The following is a 19,807-nucleotide window of genomic DNA, read 5'->3' on the forward strand; positions in this document are numbered from 1 at the left end:
TTTTTTTTTTTTTAGTAAACAGTAATACTTATTACAACAAGTTGCTACAGACAACTTAGATGGCTACAAACATGAAAAATCAATTTTATTCAGAGCCTTTTCAGGAAAATTAGGGCTAGAATCTTTTTCTCCATCATCATCTATATATATATAAAACCAAAACCTCCAATTTTTTTTTTGCTAAGCTCCACAATTTTACACATCAGCACTAATTTTGTAATTAATTTTTTAATGCTTATTTTAAGTTGTCGATTACTCGATCATTTTTTTCATGTTCTTTCTTCTCATTTTTGACAGTGTGTTTGTTGGATGGAAAACTTTGGAGATAAAATTAGAAGAAAAACTTTTTTGGAGTGTGTTTGGTTGGATGGGGAAGAAGGAAAATAAATTGTGGGACCTGTGTGTTTTCTCACCGAACCCACCAAAAAGTTTTCTCCCAAAAATAGAGAAAAAACTGAAGGGAGAAAATGGGGCTAGTTAATGGACAAAAATACCTATGTACACTTGCACATGGGCAATTCACCCAATTCCTTTCTTCTTCTTTTTTTTTTTTTTCCTTTTTTTAATTTCTTGGGCTATGGGTGTGTTGGTTGTTTTGTTTTTCTTTTTTCTTTGTTTAAGTAGATATGATTTTTATTTTTTAATAAATTGGGTAATTTCTTTTTTTTTTTTAGTTGTTTGTCACTTTTTATTTTAATTGGCCATCATTTTTTAACAAAGGTGTATGAATAAATTTGTACAAACTCACTTTTTTTATCCCTCCACTTTTCCACTCCCAACCAAACAAAAAGGTGAAAAATTATAATCTTTTCTATTCTCCCACTATTTTCTATCTTCTCACTTTTCCACTCCTCCAATCCAATCAAACGAACCCTGAACTTCAGCCTACTCCCCTTCTTTCTCTTCTCAATGATAAAGTCCTCCCCCTCTCTCACTTTCTATTTCTTCCCTTCTTTTGTTGACGATGACAAAGACAATGATTCGTCCCCTAAAAAAGAAAAATAAAAATTACTGCATAGTTCAACTTATTTATCATTATGAAACTCAAATTTGGATTCGAAGTTTGATTGCTTTGGGTTGCTTTTGGGGGGATTGTAGTTTTTGGCTAGCTATTTTTCAGATTCAACTCTATCCATCTATAAAAATCATATCTTTTGAGTTTTGCCATTGTTTCTATTCTTCAGTTTGCAATATTCTCACCAAACGTGGACAATTTTCTCTGCATCACATCCACTAGGATCAAAACCCATGACTGGCCTCCAAATCTATGCCCAATCCTTTCAATTACTCTTTCTCGAAAGTAAATATATTATGCACAAATGGTGGTAGACAAAGAACTTACAACAAATTTAGCAGTAAACAAGGGATGGCTAAGATAAAAACACCAATTTGTTGTTGAGTGAGAAGTCAACATGAATGGTGGAAAACATTTTTCAAAAGTTAGGAAGAATGAAAGGAAATTAGTATTTTTTTTTTTTTTTTTTTTTTGGTAGTTAATCGTAGCATGTAAAAGAGTGGCCAATTTTATCACCCTCAAAATGTTTGACAAAATGCCTAAGCCAAACTGAAGAGGAGGCTTGGTCTAAGACTTGGGGATTTGAGGCAAGCGTATATCGCATACCATTAAATTTAAAAACTGTACTTTTTTATCTTTTTTGAGTAATGATATTCATGAAAATAAAACATATTTTTCAAGTGGTATCACTCTAAGAGGCGTCCTCCAAAGTCTTACTATACATGATCTTGATTCTTTTGTACCTTTCTAAATGAGGCATGTATCAGCACTCAAAGTTCAAAGACAACAGGAAGGAATATTTGTGGATTGTAGTTCAATGGCTGAAAGTGAATATTATAATTAACCAAAGTTAGTCAACACACTCCACTTGAAAGCACAAACATCTAGTAGGGCAGTTAATGTGAAAGAGTTCCAATAATTGGGTAGGGAAGTCCTTCCAAAAAAAAAAAAAGCACTATGATTTTTATGCTGGTGGAGCTTAGGGCCAATACAAATTTAAAGAGAATATGGAAGCATTTCAAAGGATCATGTACTAGACCTTCAAATCTTAATAATAGAGCAAATTGTGTGTGGCATTTTACCTGTAATTTTTTATGGCTTTCACGAGATTCAACCTAGATTTCTTGTGGGTGCAACCAGAATAGAGATGTAGATCTCATCATCGTTTGTGATTGCTCCAAATGCCTTGCATAAGTAGGCAAATCTTCTTTGAAGAGTTATCATTTGGGATTTCCTTCCCTTTGTCAAATGCTTATGTTAGTTGCTATTTTTTAAGGATAGGTTGCCATATCCAGAACAACTACTGCATGTAAAACCATAATGGTATTGAAAGTTTGAAACATTGAGTTTGAGTTCATAATCACACAGGGTGCTAAGCACTGAATTATATCATATTGTAGGTTTTATCATTCACATCTTCATGCATTGTAGAGGAGGTTGGCGTGTAGGTTTAAAGAAAAAAATGGTATTATAGGAGGGTAATCCTTGCATCAAAATTGTTAGGCATAATACAACTTCTCATATTCAATAGATTTTCCATGCATTGCTTGAGTTAGTGACTAGTTATTACTGTTCACAAAGCTGATATTATCACTAGAGGCCAGGCCAAGATATAGGTGGTCATTCCTTAACATTTCTTATGCTTAAATTAGCAAGATTTCACATTACCATCTCATACCATTAGTCAATTCTTTGCCTTCACAATAAGGGCTCGTAGCAGGTGTGATGTAGGAGGCAATTGGAAGATAGATTAATTATATTTTATTTGATTTTATGTATCAAGGGAAATTTTGTAATTTCATAATATGCTGGAATGGGCAGTGCTTACAGTCCATTAGATCTTCTTTTGGGTTTTATTTTAAGTTTGGTTATTTAGTTGGGTTTAGTAGTAAAATCCTAAGGGGTCCAAATCCAAATCTTATTACCACCATACACCTTTGGTATAATGATCACTTCATAAGTATAAGTGCTTATGGGGTGTAGGGACTGGGGGGCAAGAGTCGGGGTTCAAATCTCCAGGAGAGAGTTACATACGCATATACACTTAGATTAGGTTAGAGTTGAATTTCTATCTTCTATCAAAAAAAAAAAAAAGGATTAGGTATTAGTCTTCTATTTAAAGAATTGTAGTACTTTCTATGGAGATGTTTAATAAATGTTTTCAGAATTTAAGAGCTATGAAGCTTTCTTTTATGATTTGTGTGATTCAACCTTCTCCGAGGTGTGATGCTAAGGAACCCTAAGTGTGATGCTTAGGTGTGATGCTCAGGAAGTCTAGGTGTGATTCCTAGAATTTTTTTATTCATGGTTACCATTCACATCATAGTTCACAGCAACCCAAATCTTAATTTTCACCTTTGTTTTCATTCCCAAGCACTATTAATCCTTGTCCCCTTTGGAAAACCTATAATCCCTATTATTTTCTAGCTTATTTCCCACCAAAACCTAACCCTAATTCTTCAAAACCCAAGCCAAGCTATACCAAATCTGCTATTGGTGTTCTAAATTAGGTTTTGTTGTTCCCCCTTGTCCTACATCAAGGTGTTTAAGTATTGATGTGAAAACTGTGATTTAAAAAGTGTTGTGAAAACATGAGTTTAAAGTATTCATAATGTAAAAAATGTATTTGGTATCATATTTCAAATAACATATTTTAAAATGTGAAAAAACATAATTATGTATATAGTATGTGTATTTGCTTTTTTTTAAAAGTGATGATTGCATAGTAAAATAATATTGTTTTATTTAAGGAGAGAGAAAATGAAAGAAAAAAAAAGAAAGAAGAAAGAATGACAAAGAGGTGGGCTCATAAGAGAAAAAGAAAGGAAAAAAAAAAAAAGAGAAGAGTTTGGTCTTGTTAATGGGCTCGATGATTTTCAACTTATTTACAAATGACCATTAAACAGTGCAACTTGAAAACTAAAAACCGGTTTGGATGAGTTTTTAAAATACATGTTTTAAACACCTTATTTGACAATTGTAACTCAAACACCCATAATAAAATATCGCTACCAAACACGTTTTTTTTTTTGGCCCACAGTTTTCAGTGTTTAAATATTGAAAAGTGAAAACTGTTGTTTGAACCTCGCTACCAATCAAGCCCTGACTCTCTCCAACTCACACCTGAGTAGGTATTCCAGAATGTTTGTGCTTGTTCTAAGTTTTCTCCATGCCATTATATTGTAAACTGTTCAAACCATATGTTCAGAACAAACTAGAAAAAGTGGCAACGAAATGGACTATGAAAAAGGACAATTGATTGACTTGACATTGCTCAAAGAATTACAGGAATCAGTCTGGAGGGCTCTAACCTAAACCATTTATGCACATCAGAAGTATTTATAACCCAGAGCAGGTTAAGAAAGGAAACAAAAGTGAAATTGTCACTCAGCCCGGGGAAGTAATTTTTGCCCACTTGAGCTGATTGTACCAAAACGTCTGACTGCAGCAGGGATGACTCGGGATGGTGAGATGACCTCCGCAAAAGAGAAATTATAAGTATCTGTTCCTAACCGACTCTGTAACCATCCTCTGCTTCCAGAAAATCCATCAACTACAGTCCAGCAGTTCTTAAAGCCAAGGCTTGTTAGTGCTCTAGCAACCAATTTTGCTGAGTCTGAGTACCTGAATATGTTGAAAATTGAACATTAATGTAATGATTTCATGCAACTTTTCCAAAGAGGGGAGGGGGACTGGGACGTCCATCTGACTAAAATTCAAATGCTGAATCTGGTAATGCACTATAAATTTATAAGAAATATGCAACGAGGAAGAACTCACGAGTCCATGATCACAATGTTGGAGCCTTTGTTAATTTTCTTGAGATATGTAATCTTCAAAGCAGCTATCTCTGCTTCCACTTTCTTTGCATTTCTGACAAGGCCTTTTAACTTGCTTGGCAATTCTTCCAAACTGAAACATTAAAAACAATAGTAGAGAATTAAAGGTGACCAACAGATGGAGGTTCCATAACCTTAGTGTACAGGAAAGTCCTGAGTGCATATCTTTAATGGTCACATTAAACCCAAGTAGCCTTAAATGTTCTTACTGAGTACACCAGTTCACATTAAAGACAATAATAGAGACTTAAAGGTGAACAACATGTGATGTGGGATTTTCAACTTTCTTAATGGGAGGTAAAGTGGAGACAAGGATCAAACTCATACCTCTTGCTCTAATATCATGATAAATTATCAATTGTCCCAAAAGCTTAAATTGAAAGAAAATAATAAATTTAACCATTTAACCTATTTCTAACAGTATAGTCCCTTTTGATATTGTTAATTATTCAATAAGCAAAGAATGGAAGTGAAAATAAATATACTGAAACTGTAGGATTACTTACGGAATGGCAATCATCCTGTTCTTAGCACTAGAGGGAAGGCGAGGAATACCAGCTTTGTCCTTGTCCTTCTCTGATCGAATGTCAATCATAAGGTGGTTTTTTGTAGATATTAGATCAAGAGTTTGAGCAGGAGTAAGCTCACCTACAAAGAAACAGAATCATCAAAATCTTAGATCCATTACATAGCACAAACTTGGTGTGACATAAATTCGGAAGGATTACACCAGAAGAAACTCATAAAGCCCAATTCACCATGTTACAAACTTCTAGGTGTAAATGAAGTGACTGTATATCAAACAATGAACTCACCCTTATAACCACGAAGGTTATAAGAGATGGCAGACCAAATGGGAGGAAGAAGGAGGTACACAAGAAATAATGCTCCAGCAGTTCCTACAATCACAATAGGGTCTGATGATGAGATGGTGTCAACAGTTGAGGAAGCTATAGGCCCGGCTTCTTCAATCACCTTTGTGGTCTTCTGTGCTGCATCTGCGACTGTCTGCAAACAAAGAGAAAATTTGTTTTATGACCATGCAAGCAAATAGATAAACATGATCACAGCTACATCCATATCAAAATATCTCCCGAAATGCCAGAGATTAATAAGTGTTACTTTAAATAAAATAATACAAGGCGTATGTAGGCCTTAAAATCACTTATTTACTCCATGGTGCTTTACATATGAATTGAATACATAAGTTAGTTGTCCAATATGAGACATCACCAAAGACAACTAACATAAAATGGACACAAGTTAATTTATCAAAGTCATAAAATGTGCATTCCTTCAAGAAAAAAAAAAAAAAAAAAAGAATGTTAAGGATAACATATTGAACAATTTTAATGCTTCGAGGAGCAAGTAGCCTCATTTTAGAACCCACGCTACTAAACTCATGGGCTAATCCAGTTTCCAAATCACTTAATGAAATTTGAACCTGTTCAAACTACATTAATGAAGTATTCAATGAAAACAAGCAAAAATTCCAAGGAAATTGATTGCTTTACAAGAATCAATTCTGATAAATGTTAAAATTGAGAGAACAAATGAGGCCAGGATTGTCACAGTACAACCTTTCATTATAACACATTGTATTCCCCATTAAAACAAATTTATACAAAAATTATCATGCAACTAAATGCATTTCATCCATCATTGTACAAACCAGTCATTTAGAACCAAACCAATTTCCCACAACATTCATTGTAAAATCTAGTCATTTCAAGAACAAGAGCAAACATTCTTAAGAATTCAACCAGCTTATTACAGTTATGATTCTTTTTATGCCAATGCCAAGCAGTATTTGCACTGCTAAAAACACATGGTTTGCAAATCTCATAAGCTACAACAACAAAAGCACAATGCATAATTGACAAAAAATGCATTTGAATAATAATAAAAAAAGAAAAAAAAAAAAGAAACCTTAGCAGCACTGAGGAAAGGCTGCGTGTCAAAGCCAGAGCTTTGAACTGCTTCTTGGGCCTTCTTTGAAGCCTCAGAAATCGCCGGGGAAGCTATCTTCAAAGCCTGTTCTCCTGTCTGTTTTACAATTGGCACTGCTGCTTCGATGCCTGGCTTCAAAACATTCCCCACACCTTCAAGAACACGCTTTGTAGTATCGAAGAAACTCGAACCCACTTCCTGAACCTGATCCATTGTTTTCTCCACCTATTAATTCAGAAAACACAATCAATTTCAAGAAATGGGCACGAACTCAAATTTGAAGAGAACTACCTAAGCTTCAATCCACAGCATTTTTTGGAAACACTTTTCATTCTTCTGAAGTTAATAAATTGCTTTGTTTTCTGCTCTCATCTCATGAGTAAGAAAATTACTCTTTAACACCATTTTTGATCAGTGGGTACTGATGAAAACAGAATAAAAACAACTTAGTAGTCCTCTAATAAGCATTTTGAAAGTACTTGTCCATGCTTTCTGACATTCAAAACGGGTACTTCAAATATACTCACCAAAGAATGCCATATAAAGATGCAAACTTGGTGTGAATTTACTTCAGCAAGAACATGAAAGAAAGTTAGGTGAACTTACTTCAGTGATAGAAGAGACTATCTGATCCTTGGAGAGGCTGAGAGCCTTTGCTTCATGGGGAGCAGAAAATAGAGCCAACAGAGATATGGTGGTTGATGTTGGTAATGATACAGAGGTGGGTCTGAATTGTGGTCTGGAAGAAGCTCTGGGTGTAGAAGATAGCGAGGAAGTTGTGGGACGGGAAAGCCTGGGAGTGGCTGAAGCTCGGATGGCCAACTCCATAGCCATTTGTGATTTGTGCCACCGCTTACTCACAGTCGGAGAGTGTACTTGAGCGTGTCTGCCTGAAGATTGTGTGATGAGAAATAAGTGGAGGAAAACTGGGTACTTATGGCAAATATTAACAAACCAGTAACTTTCTTCTTTGGCCTTTGATGTCCAATGTGGCTCGCATATTCACTTTAGCCACTCACTTCAGCCCATGTGGCAGGGGTTGCTTTTGTCTCAACTAGATTCAAAGCCCAGTACCTTCAAAAGAGAAAGGATCAAAGAGACTTGCCCAACAAAAGATTTTTGTAGAGCCCCATGGTCCCAACAGATATGGGGACTTTATTGGTAGTTCCAGGTAAACGACAAAAACTACAAAAATCAAAGTTTTGTAGATGAGATGACTAATGCTGCATAAGTAACAATTCTCACAATATTTTTCATAATTATTGAATTAGCAGCTTCTTATTTGTTTTTATCTTAATCAACTATTAAGATCATTTTGTCATCTACCATTCACAATTTATCATCTTGATATTTGTGAACTATTTTATGAAAATTATTATGACTCTAGATCGTATTTATCTAAGATTAAAGGCAAAGTTTTGCATACCCCATTTTTTTGTAGGTTATATTCTAACTCAAGGGACATAAAGAATTAATATTTCCTTAAGATTTGTGAGTAAGTTAGAAGAAAAGGCAAAAAAAGAAAAAGATATAATTAGGACCTCACCAACCACCTTCTTACTCGTTTGGTTCTCCTACAATCACTGGATGTCTACACTCAGTTACAAACTGAATAAGAAGACTAAGGGGCTGTTTGGATGATTTTTTTCATCACTCAATTTTTATCACTAAATTTCAATCACTCATCACTCATCACTGTTTGTGGGCCCCATACCTATCACTCGATGCAGCTTTTTTTTTTTCCCAGTACCCAGAAACCCGAACCCAATGAAAAAAAAAAAAAAAACACCCAGAAACCCAAATCTAGTGAAAGAAGAAAGGGGGGAAAAAAAAAGGAAGAACACCCAAGACCGAACCTAGGGGAAGAAAGGAAAAAAAAAGAAAAAAAGGAAGAACACCCTAGACTGAACCCAGGAGAAGAAAGGAAAAAAAAGGAAAAAAAAGAAAAAGAAAAAAGGTAGATTGGTCAAAAGGTGCGGCTGAGTTATGACTAGTGGGTCTCATGTGTGTTTAATTACAAAAATGTCATTGAGTTATGAGTTATGGAAACTGAAAACAGTTAAAATATGTTTTCAGTTTCCATAACTCATAACTCAAAAATTAGAGAATTGAGTAATGGAAATAGAGTTATGGTGGTGTCAAACAGACTTTTAACTATAGGTCCCACTATTTTTGAGTTATGAGTTATGGAAATTGATGATCCAAACACCCCCTAAATGGTCATGTGTTATGAAGAGAGGAACAGGAATGGGGAGGACACTGTTTGGGGTTTTTTTGGTTGTGGTGTTTCAATTTCAAATCAAATGCATTGAGACAACTTTATGGGAAGGGCTTCAGAGAAGATAGAACGTGACCCACTTTTTTTTTTTTTTTTTTTGAGAGAGAAAGGTAAGTAATTTTGTTGATGAACTAAATCTAATTGAAATACATTATCCAAATCACTGGGTAGCTCTTCTACCCAAACAATAGTGTTAGCAAATAAAACTGCTCGTCTAGTGAGGGCATGAGCAAACTTGTTACCCCCTCTTTACATGCTGAAAACTAGAGCTATGTAAAGTGGAGCATAGTCTATCAAATGACCAAACAAAGTGAAAATTTCCCCCTGGTTATTTATGGCCTGAATAACCCGAAGGCTATCCCCTTCAAACACAACCTGGAAGAGGCTTAACTCTACGAGCAAAAGTGATTGCACGACTACAGGCCAAAGCCTCAGCAAGTGCCACAGAATGAGGCACTTGAATGTTTTGACTTAGAGCAGCAATAAGATTACTAGTAAAATCACGAACAGCAACTCCTATACCAGCCATTCCGATATTTTCAAAGAAAGTAGCATAAAATTTAGCTTTGTACAAACCTTCTCATGGGGGGAATCCATGGAACCGGTCTGATCTCACGACCACTTGAGGAGGCTTCTTATGAATGTCAAAATATTCCAGCACCAATGACAATATCTACTTCTCACTTCTCAGAAACTTACTTCAATTGTCAAATTAATTCATCACTTTGTCCAAATGAGTCAATCAATCCTTCGGCCAAATTCTATTAGCAAATGAATTCGTTTTAATATTTCTCCATTATTATTTTTTTGAATGATACTCATCTAACATTAACATCTATTAAAATTTAAATGGCATATCTCATCAAACACAATCCTTATTGGCAGGTCTTATTGGCATATCTAGGATTTTTTTTTCTAAAGGGGTCAGTAAGAAGATACATCTTAGGTAAAATATAAATCTTACGGTCTAAATAGTTTTCTTATTACAAATTTGTCTATAGTATGTTCTAGTAATAGAATAAAAAATAAACTATAGGTTTATATGACATTTTTTCTTAACATAATGAACATGTTAATTGTTGTTGTTAAACGAATTTTAATTATTACTGCTTAAAATACTTTTATTTATTAGTTTATGACAATTATATGTTTACATTGTACTATCAATGTAAGATTTATATTATAAATAATTATACTACACACATTTGCAAAAACTATACAATATTGTACACATTTGTTTAGAAACAATGTAAATATTACAATGATAGTACAATGTAAACTATGAATTTTCCATTAGTTTATTTCAAATTTATTAAGATCTAAATGGGCTTTTTAAAACAATTTCAGATGAAAAAAAAATTTTACTTTGTTGTTGGGCTTACTATTTCTCCTAGATTTTAAATAAAATTGGATTGTTGTTAGACATTTTTTTTTGTATCTAAAAAGATCTAAATATTGTTAAGATGATCATAAATAAACTTATTTCAAGTGGGTTTAAAAAATATTTAGAGTCAGAGTGTTCAAATTTTTATTTAAGAAGGTCAAATAAAAAAAAAACAAAATATATTGTATTTAAAAAAAAAAAAAATTTGCTAACTCAGGGGTTCATTTGAACCCCCTGAAAATGAACCCCCTGAACTATACATGACGTCGCCCATGAATTTTATAATGAGAATTTTTAAAGATTTTATAATATTACTCAATTATTGTTCTCTATAAATAATAATAATGCAAGTCGAAATAAGTATAGTATATCCTATAAGGAAATTTATTAGATAGTCCGGGAGTATACTTCTTTCCCCTCACATGATGATGGGCACTAGGTGAGTGACACTCATTTCTATGTGAGAGAGAAGAAGTATACTCTCGAAGTAGCTAATAATAACCCCATCGCATAAAATACTACCATGTTGAAGAGAATAAAACAAAAAGTATCAACAAAAATTATTACTATCTGCTAGTGGTAATTGATCTCATGAAGGTTTACTGTAAAACACTAAAATGACCACAAGGAGCATACGTGATCGTTAGATAACTTGATGATTATTTTTTGTTTTGTTTTTCTTTTTTAATCCGAATTTATTAACAAACAAGAACAATAACATCCTTCCTCAATGGTTCAATTTTCTTCAAAATTTAATAAATTAGTTATTTTGAAAATGAAGTAGATCAACTTTTAGCTTTTTGTCATAAATTTAGTAAAAAAGCTATAATTTTTTTTATTTTTATTTTTATTTTTATAAAACACTATACAAAATATAAACCACTCAACCAATATTTTGTATTTAATTATTCAATGCATAAATTATAAATATAATCTATAAAGTTTTTAATTTTTAATTTTTAATTTTTAAGTTTTTCTTATTTTTAAACGAGGACCAAATGGGCATATACCCAACTCCATCGACGAACCCTTCACCATCTTCACCAATAGGGTTCAAATTCGGCTTCGAAAAACGCCTGAAAGTCGCATTCTCCGACCACCCATCTTCAAGGACACCCACAGGGACTTGGTCAGTGTCCGAGCTAGCTCTGACTCGGCCCCAGCTCCATACACAGGTGACTCATGTTAGCAACGTTGAGAAGGAATCACCATTTTTCATTTTCAATTTCAAGCTCCATATAAAAACTCAGCTTCTCAATCCAATACCCAATACCCAATGCCAAAATGCTCAAATTTTCACACAAAGCTCCTCACAAACTCAGTCCACAGAGCTCTCCCAACGAGCAGTAGTAAGTTCTCTATTCCTTCACTTCACTTTCATTTCTCAGTTCTCACTATTCCATCACCAAAAACCCCAGATGAAACCAATGCTCAAACTGAGCCCCCATTAGCTAATGAGATTTTCAAGTCAAGTCCCCATATGGGTTCTTACAAATTGGGTGATTCCACTTTCTATTCACTTATTCATAACTATGCTGATTCTGGTGATTTTAGCTCATTAGACAAGGTTTTAGATCGAATGAAACGGGAAAACCGGAAGTTTATTGAGAAAAGTTTTGTTGTTATGTTTAGAGCTTATGGGAAAGCCCATTTGCCCGAAAAGGCTGTTGAATTGTTTGATAGAATGGTGGATGAGTTTCGATGTAGGAGGACTGTGATATCGTTTAATTCAGTTCTTAATGTTATTATACAAGAAGGGTGTTTTTCTCAGGCATTGGAGTTTTATTCGCGTGTTATGAGTAGTAAGAATGCTAGTATTTCGCCAAATTTGCTCACTTTTAATCTGGTTATTAAGGCTTTGTGTAAGTTGGGATTGGTTGATAGAGCAGTTGAGATGTTTAGGGAAATGCCGGATAAGAAATGTACGCCTGATGTGTTTACATATGGTACATTGATGGATGGATTGTGTAGGGAAAATAGGATTGATGAGGCTGTTTTGCTGTTGGATGAGATGCAAATTGAGGGGTGTATACCTAGTGCTCCTACGTTTAATGTTTTGATCAATGCTATGTGCAAGAAGGGTGACTTGGCACGCGCTGCAAAGCTTGTGGATAATATGTTTCTCAAAGGATGTGTTCCTAATGAAGTGACCTTTAACACCCTTATCCATGGTTTGTGTTTGAAGGGTAAGTTGGAGAAGGCAGTTAGTCTTTTGGATCGAATGGTGTCAAGTAAATGTGTGCCTAATGATGTCACATATGGCACACTCATTAATGGGCTTGTCAGGCAAGGAAGAGCTCTTGATGGAGCTCGTGTGCTGATTTCTATGGAGGAGAGAGGGCATCACGCAAATGAGTACGTTTATTCAGCCCTAGTTAGCGGGTTTTTTAGGGAGGGAAAGATTGAAGAGGCAATGAAATTGTGGAAGGAGATGAAGGAAAAGGGATGTAAACCCAATACTGTTATTTACAGTGCTCTTATAGATGGTCTATGCCGAGAAGGAAAGCTGGTTGAAGCAAAGGAAGCTCTGTCTGAGATGGTGAATGAGGGTTGTGTGCCCAATGCTTTCACTTATAGTTCCTTAATGAAGGGTTTCTTTCAGATGGGTGATAGTAATAGTGCTATTCATGTGTGGAATGAGATGTCAAACAATAATTGTACCCGCAATGAGGTTTGCTACAGCATACTAATTCATGGCTTGTGTGAGGTTGGGAAGCTTCGTGAGGCATTGATGGTGTGGAACCAGATGCTGGGCAAGGGATTTAAACCTGATGTTGTGGCTTACAGTTCAATAATTCGTGGCCTTTGCAATGCTGGCTTGATAGAGCAGAGTCTGAAACTTTTCAATGAAATGCTTTTTCTGGAGGCTAAATCTCAACCAGATGTGATCACTTATAATTTAATTCTCAGTGCTTTGTGCAAGCAGAGTAGCATCTCCCGTGCCATTGATCTTTTAAACAGTATGCTAGATCGGGGTTGTGATCCTGACATAGTTACATGTGATATTTTCTTGAGAACTTTAAGAGAGAAGGTACACCCACCTCAAGATGGAAGGGAATTCTTAGATGGGCTTGTGGTCCGGCTATTTAAGCGGCAGAGAGTCGTAGGTGCTTCTAGAATTGTAGAGGTGATGTTGCAAAAGTATTTGCCTCCAAAAGCGTCTACTTGGGAAAAAGTTGTTCAAGAGCTTTGCAAACCTAAGAAAATTCAAGTTGGCATTGACAAGTGTTGGAGCAACCTATACTGCTGATTTCTTAAGTAAGTTTTATTTTTTATTTTTATTATTATCAGTCTTACCTTTCAAATCTTAGTTAGACTGTTGACTATATCCACTTCTTGACCCTTAACCAGGTCTTCAAACCATATCAGACTTGAGACTGAAACTATATCAGACAATAAAGTACTATGCTTGTGACAAACCTGATGATTATTGCTCTCAAGTAATCTGAAACCGGGAATCCTAATCAGGTACAAAGTGCTTCTTGGGCTTAACATAATATGGTCTCTGATTTATTTTGTTATTTTGTTCATATTCTTTTTCATTTTCTTTCTTGTGATAGAATTATAGTCACTAATTTTGTGGAGTATATTGTAATTAGATTTTTCTGCATTAGATATTGTGTGATTCACTCTCATTATTTACACAGTTTATTTTGATCGGTAAGTCACCAGTATTCAATTATAGAATTAATTGATCAACTTCGATATTCAATTAGTTATGCTTCTTCATTTCAGTGCTATGTAGCTATATCTCATTAATCATTGTCACATGAGCATAATTCTAGCTGGACTTCCGATTACTAATTTCAGACACATGGAGCATCCTAATATGGAAACAAGTGGGAAGGAGATCTTATTAAGGATTGAGAGACTGAAAGGTAAAGATGTACAGTGATCTCAAGGCCCTGCACCATCAACTTTCATGGATTTCAGGTTCTCTTGCTGATGGGCCATATCACAAGTTACATAGTGATCAAAGAATACATCCTATATTAGCATTACAAGGCTGCAGATTCCAAATCTGATAAATGCCTCAGAACTTAAAGATCCCATGAGAAAGATATTTGTTGCAATTGACACAGATGGAAACCAGGGAACAGGTGGAATCCCACAAAGCTTTGGCGTCCTCTGTTGAGGAAAAAACATTGAAATTCCTGCAGTCCCCAAGAACCTAAGAGGAAATGGTAACAGTGTATCCAAGCCAACCATTGTTCTTTAGTCCCCCATAAACTGAAGTTGCCATTGAGGAGGCAATAAACATCAACAAGAAGATAACTAGCTTCAGGAGGTTAATTTGTGGGGTGATTTCTCTCACATAGTATCTTCTCACAAGAAGTGCAACAGCCATCATCATAAGGATAAAGAGTGTTCTTACCAGTAACAGGCCTGCCAAGACATCCATGCCTGAAAAGAAAAAAATAGAGGCACTTGAGATAGTAAACAAGACAAGAGTGTAGTACTTATGGGGGTTCCTGTCTTTGGTTGGACAAACAAACAATGGTCGAATCAAATGAAAATTATGGAATACTAGCCTCATCTTCATCTCGCGCAATATGAGTATTGTGCTGTCCTGGTGTCCCTACCAGAAGAACAGTTGTCATCCCCTTTTGGGCAGCAAGAGCTACCAGATACTTTGCCCATTTCATGCCGTGCTCTGAAATGCTACAGAGTATGCTGCATTTGGGTCTGTCTGTATATTTCTGCATCGTAACTCTTGAAAGTGCCATTAAGCAATATATCACCATAATGGTGGACATTGATCCAAGCAATCTTAATGGTCTATCTCGGGATGGATTTTTGGTTTCGTCAGCCATGGTGGCAGTATTGTCAAATTTACCATAAGCAAAGAAGACAATTACAGCAGCCAGAAATATTCCTTTAGCTCCGTAAGACAAAAAAGGGTGTCAAATTTGACATTTTGGCTAGAGCAAATGCTGCAATTATCACAAATAAAATTGCTTAAGTATTAACTGCCGATGCTATATTGCTATCCAATTGAAGTATTAAGTTTTCTTGTGCTGATCATTGCAATTTTTGAGGATATTGCAAGGACAGCGATAGCTATTAGGTCCACGAGATTAAACCCATTGCAGAGGTCTTTATGAATGCTTAATGAGTCAGCGTGGTGGTTCAGTAGAGTCATAAAGAAAGACACCCATGCTCTGGCAGCTGCTGCAGTTCCGACATTGCTCTCAAGCCGTTTCCCGGTGTTATGAAAGCTGCAGAGTCACCTAAATGAATCCTTAAGTAAGCAAATGCTGCTACTGGGATTTCTGCTACAAATTCTGTGTAGCAGAAGACAGAGCATTGCTGAAACACCAGAAGCAACACAGGAAGAAACACTGGCTGGTCCAGCATATTCATGCGCTTCTTGGCCAGTGAGTACAAAGATGCCTGCAACGCTGACTGCACCAAATCTGAAACAGGTGTTATTGCACCAGGTCAGGCATTGTTTCATATCATTCTTGGTTTGTTCATGAAGTTCTCTGATCTCTTCAGCATCATTTGATCTGCTTATGAGATGATCCTTGATCAAAGACATGTTTGTATATGATAGCACAGACTGGTAGGTGCCCCATTTTGAAAGGATTCCTCTCGGAAGACATCATGTGTGCCCCATTTCCAATAATGTCTTGGTTGGAAATCATCACCCAATTCTCCTATGGAATCCATGTTAATGCATTCCCTTTATTCTTTACTAACACTACACACTGACAAAAAAGATAGGAAGATTGGTTCAGATAAGCTTCAATGTCTTATAGATATTTTTTCTTCAATAATTGATAATGAAGCTAAAGGTTATGTCTCCATGCACAATGGTTGACTTGAAATTGACAATCATGACAAAATAGGATCTTGTTTTCTTTATTGTGGTGGGTTAATGAAGTATATTTGCAAAAAGAAATGGCAGAGAAGATGCAAATCTTTAGAAAAAAAAAAAAAACTGTAATTGGACTCATAGAAAGGCCACTGATTTGGTTTAATACTAAAAAAAACAAGTGGGAGATTCCGATGATTGTGTTCTAAACTACTAATGTCCTTGTCATTTGAAAGATGCAAAATTCAATCGTTTCTGTTCAAATGAGAAATATTTTATATTCCAGATACACTTGCTATAAAACCAAGTAGTAAGGAACAGAGGGACATCATTTTAAAGACACTAGCACAAGCCCCTAATAATATTTGTATTTTGAACGGATCCAAGTTAATAAACTAGAATAATCAATTGACCAAAAGATCAACCATATGCTCAATCCCTAAGTTGATGAGATTTTTGAATAATTATGCATGAACCTTTCATTACAATACATTGTATCCAACCAAGATTTGTCCATCACAAGATGACACTGCTGCCTGCCCCAACTTGCTTGTTGGTTTTATTTTTCCTACCCCTAGTTCACTTGCTTTGTGTTAAGTCAAGACAGATATGAGTAAATCAACACAAACGGACAAACCCCACACAAAATATTCTACTTGTTTGAAAAAATGCAGATCCAAGTCAAGCAATTCCCCCACTCCCCAAAAAAAAAAAAAAATCGTGTGTAAAATATACGAAAAAGGAAAAACACATTAATAATGAAAAAAATATAAAAGAAACATGTCATTAATGAGTTATAAGAAATGAAAACTTTGAAAAGATGAAAAGAAAAAAGAAAATGAGTTAAAAAAAAAAAAAAAAAAAAAAAAAAAAAAAAAAAAAGCTTTGTTCACATTCTGGCCGAACTTCATTTGGCTTGATTTTTTAAATCTAGCTTGAGATTAAAAAAATCAAGCCAAATGAAGAAATAAAAATAATTCATAATCAATTTGGAAACTTGGATAATAGGTCAAATTTCTCATTAATAACAACCAAAAATTACAAAATTACCTAAAATAAAAATTATTTAACAATCAATTTGGAAGCATGTATACCAAGAACCTTGTAATTCAATTAGTACCTTGGGAAATTATTGTATACTCTCGGAGTACCATAAATACGTACTCCCTCCTCTTATATGAATGATGGGTACTACTAATTAAATTCATGGTGGGACTCCCACCATTCATGTGAAAGGGAAGAGTACACATTCATGATACTCCGGAAGTACCTAATAATTTTTCTGGTACCTCTTACTTGTTTGTGTTTTCAATGGAGACATTTTGGGTTTAAATCTCCTCACTCCCCAACTATTGCTGTATCATTATTTTTTTTCTTAAAATGTGTACACTAGGTAAAATAATATGTTTAATAAAAATAAAAAATTACAAAAATGATTTAAAATGAAGTAATTTAGCAAATATAAAACTATGAATGTTGTGAGATTTTATTGTGTCTCACAATTTGTACACTTTTTTTTTTTTTTTTTTGATACAAGATTTTTTTTTTTAATTTTGTATACAAGATAGAAATTTTACTTTAGTCTAATCTAAATGTATATGTGTATGAAACTCTTTCTTAGAGACTTGAACTCCAGGCCCTTGCCCTCTCACACCCCACAAGTACTTATATTTATAGAGTAACTATCGCACCGAGGGTGTATGATGGTAACTACACTCTCTCTTTATATACACTAATCTTGTGTCTTGTTATGCACGTACTTAAAAGAACTCTTTTTATTAAATTCCAGTGTGTAATACTTGCTCGAAATAAGTAGTTGTTTAGCTGTGAAAGAATTTTGGAAGTTTCAATAGTTATATGTCTTGACTCCTAAGGATGGAAGTTTATTATAAAAAGAAAAAAAAAGTGGCATAGCTTAGTTTTTAGTTTTTAGGTTTTATGTACAGCTTTTTTAAAATTTTATCTTATTTTTTCAAAAAATTTATCTTATTTTTTTAAAATACAAATATATTTTAATACGCTTTTAAGAAAAAAAAAAAAAAAAAAACTAGATAAACCGTTTCAAATGGATAGTTAGAATATTTTTCAATTTGACTATTTTAAGAGATAATGGTCCTATAATTTGTCCTTGGTTTACTGATGAAAGATCTATTTTGCGTAGCTCACATACCCAATTTGTCCAAAATATAGGAATGTGTGGACCACACTCTTATCACAAAGACTAGAGTCAGACATATCCAAAAAGTAGGAAACTTTCACAATCAATATTCTATTGTATTTTTTATGCTTATCACAAAAGCCAGAAAGAAAAATGTTATTTATTTTTCACCTTATTATTTCACAACCTATTGAGCTGGTGAGTATTTATGATTGTTAGAGAATTATTTTCATATGGTACCTTTATTGGCACTAGGGGTTTACCAAACTGTACAAATTGTAAAAATCGCACTAAAATTGCTCACAAAATGGTATAACTGTACTATACCACAAATAACAGTGCACCACATCGCATAGTATGGTGTAGTGTAGTTTGCAGTTTTATAATAAGAAAACCACACAAACCGCACCGCACCCTCTCTCTATATATTAATATTTATTTATTTTTAATATTAAATATATTATTAATAGTTTAATAACCCTATTTTTCAAAAAAAAAAAAGTTTGATAATACTAGTAAGTGTTGACTAAGAAAACTCGCTCAAAATAAAGAAAAACTAGTTTAATAGTTTGAAACTTGGCCCAAAATAAAGGAAAAAATTAGTTTTGGATTGGGTAGGAAAAACTCAGAATTTGAAAAATATACCGATTTCAAGCCATTCAAACTACATCTTATACACTGTACCGCACATATGATTGTAAAAATAAGGTACAATGTGGTTATAATTTTAGCTAAACTCACTGCACTGCACCACATATGTGATAACAAAAATTAAATGCGTTGCCGTTATAATTTTAGTTAAACTGCACCGCAAAGTATAGTGTTAAAAATGGTCCAAAACTGCATCTCACCATGAACACTCTTAATTGATACTAATTATATTTTCCGTCACTTACAATTTAGAGGGTAGAAAAAGAAGTGACAACTTAAATTATTCTCCTTATTTCTCCTTAAAAAAAAAAAAAAAAAAATCCCCTTGTTTTCCCAAAACTTTATGGATGCCCTAGGCATTCAACTTATTCCCATTACTTTCCCAAAAACTTTATGGATGCCCTTTTTTTTTTTTTTTTTTTTTTTTTTTTTTTTTTTTGGGAAGTCTGTGTTGTGTGACTTTTCATTTAACTTATTCCCTTTTTTCCCCCAAATCTTTTTGGGTATTCTTTCTTCCTATTTATTTATAATTTTTAAATCTGGTTAGACTGGTTGTCACTTATTATTATTATTTTTTTGGTTTTGAAATTCTTCTTTACATTATACTTTATAATGTAAATTTACGTGCATATATTAGCAAAAAGCGGTTAATATTATACACTTTTTGTAAATGTATACAATATTTATCACTTTTTTTTAATGTAAAATTTACCA

At 34.2% G+C, this 19,807-nt stretch overlaps 2 protein-coding genes and 1 pseudogene across 2 annotated transcripts; 1 reads left to right on the forward strand and 2 right to left on the reverse strand.

Annotated features, from left to right (window-relative positions):
* Positions 1–4,250: 4,250 nt before the first annotated feature.
* On the reverse strand, positions 4,251–7,815 carry LOC115963318 (calcium sensing receptor, chloroplastic). The gene is made up of 6 exons (XM_031082287.1): positions 7,411–7,815; positions 6,784–7,029; positions 5,670–5,862; positions 5,361–5,502; positions 4,796–4,927; positions 4,251–4,639 (listed from the first exon to the last, which is right to left on the reverse strand). Exons 1-6 carry the CDS (start codon positions 7,636–7,638, stop codon positions 4,399–4,401), a joined length of 1,182 nt encoding a protein of 393 aa, XP_030938147.1. The 5' UTR covers positions 7,639–7,815; the 3' UTR covers positions 4,251–4,398.
* A 3,666-nt stretch (positions 7,816–11,481) lies between these two features.
* On the forward strand, positions 11,482–14,366 carry LOC115963317 (pentatricopeptide repeat-containing protein At4g20090). Its single transcript, XM_031082286.1, has 3 exons — positions 11,482–13,724; positions 13,818–13,934; positions 14,277–14,366. The coding sequence occupies exon 1, from the start codon at positions 11,743–11,745 to the stop codon at positions 13,714–13,716; it is 1,974 nt and encodes a 657-aa protein (XP_030938146.1). The 5' UTR covers positions 11,482–11,742; the 3' UTR covers positions 13,717–13,724; positions 13,818–13,934; positions 14,277–14,366.
* On the reverse strand, positions 14,364–16,379 carry LOC115963319 (annotated as a pseudogene).
* Between the last annotated feature and the right edge of the window lie 3,428 nt (positions 16,380–19,807).

The sequence above is a fragment of the Quercus lobata genome, chromosome 10 (assembly GCF_001633185.2).
Source record: "Quercus lobata isolate SW786 chromosome 10, ValleyOak3.0 Primary Assembly, whole genome shotgun sequence".
NCBI lineage: Eukaryota > Viridiplantae > Streptophyta > Magnoliopsida > Fagales > Fagaceae > Quercus > Quercus lobata.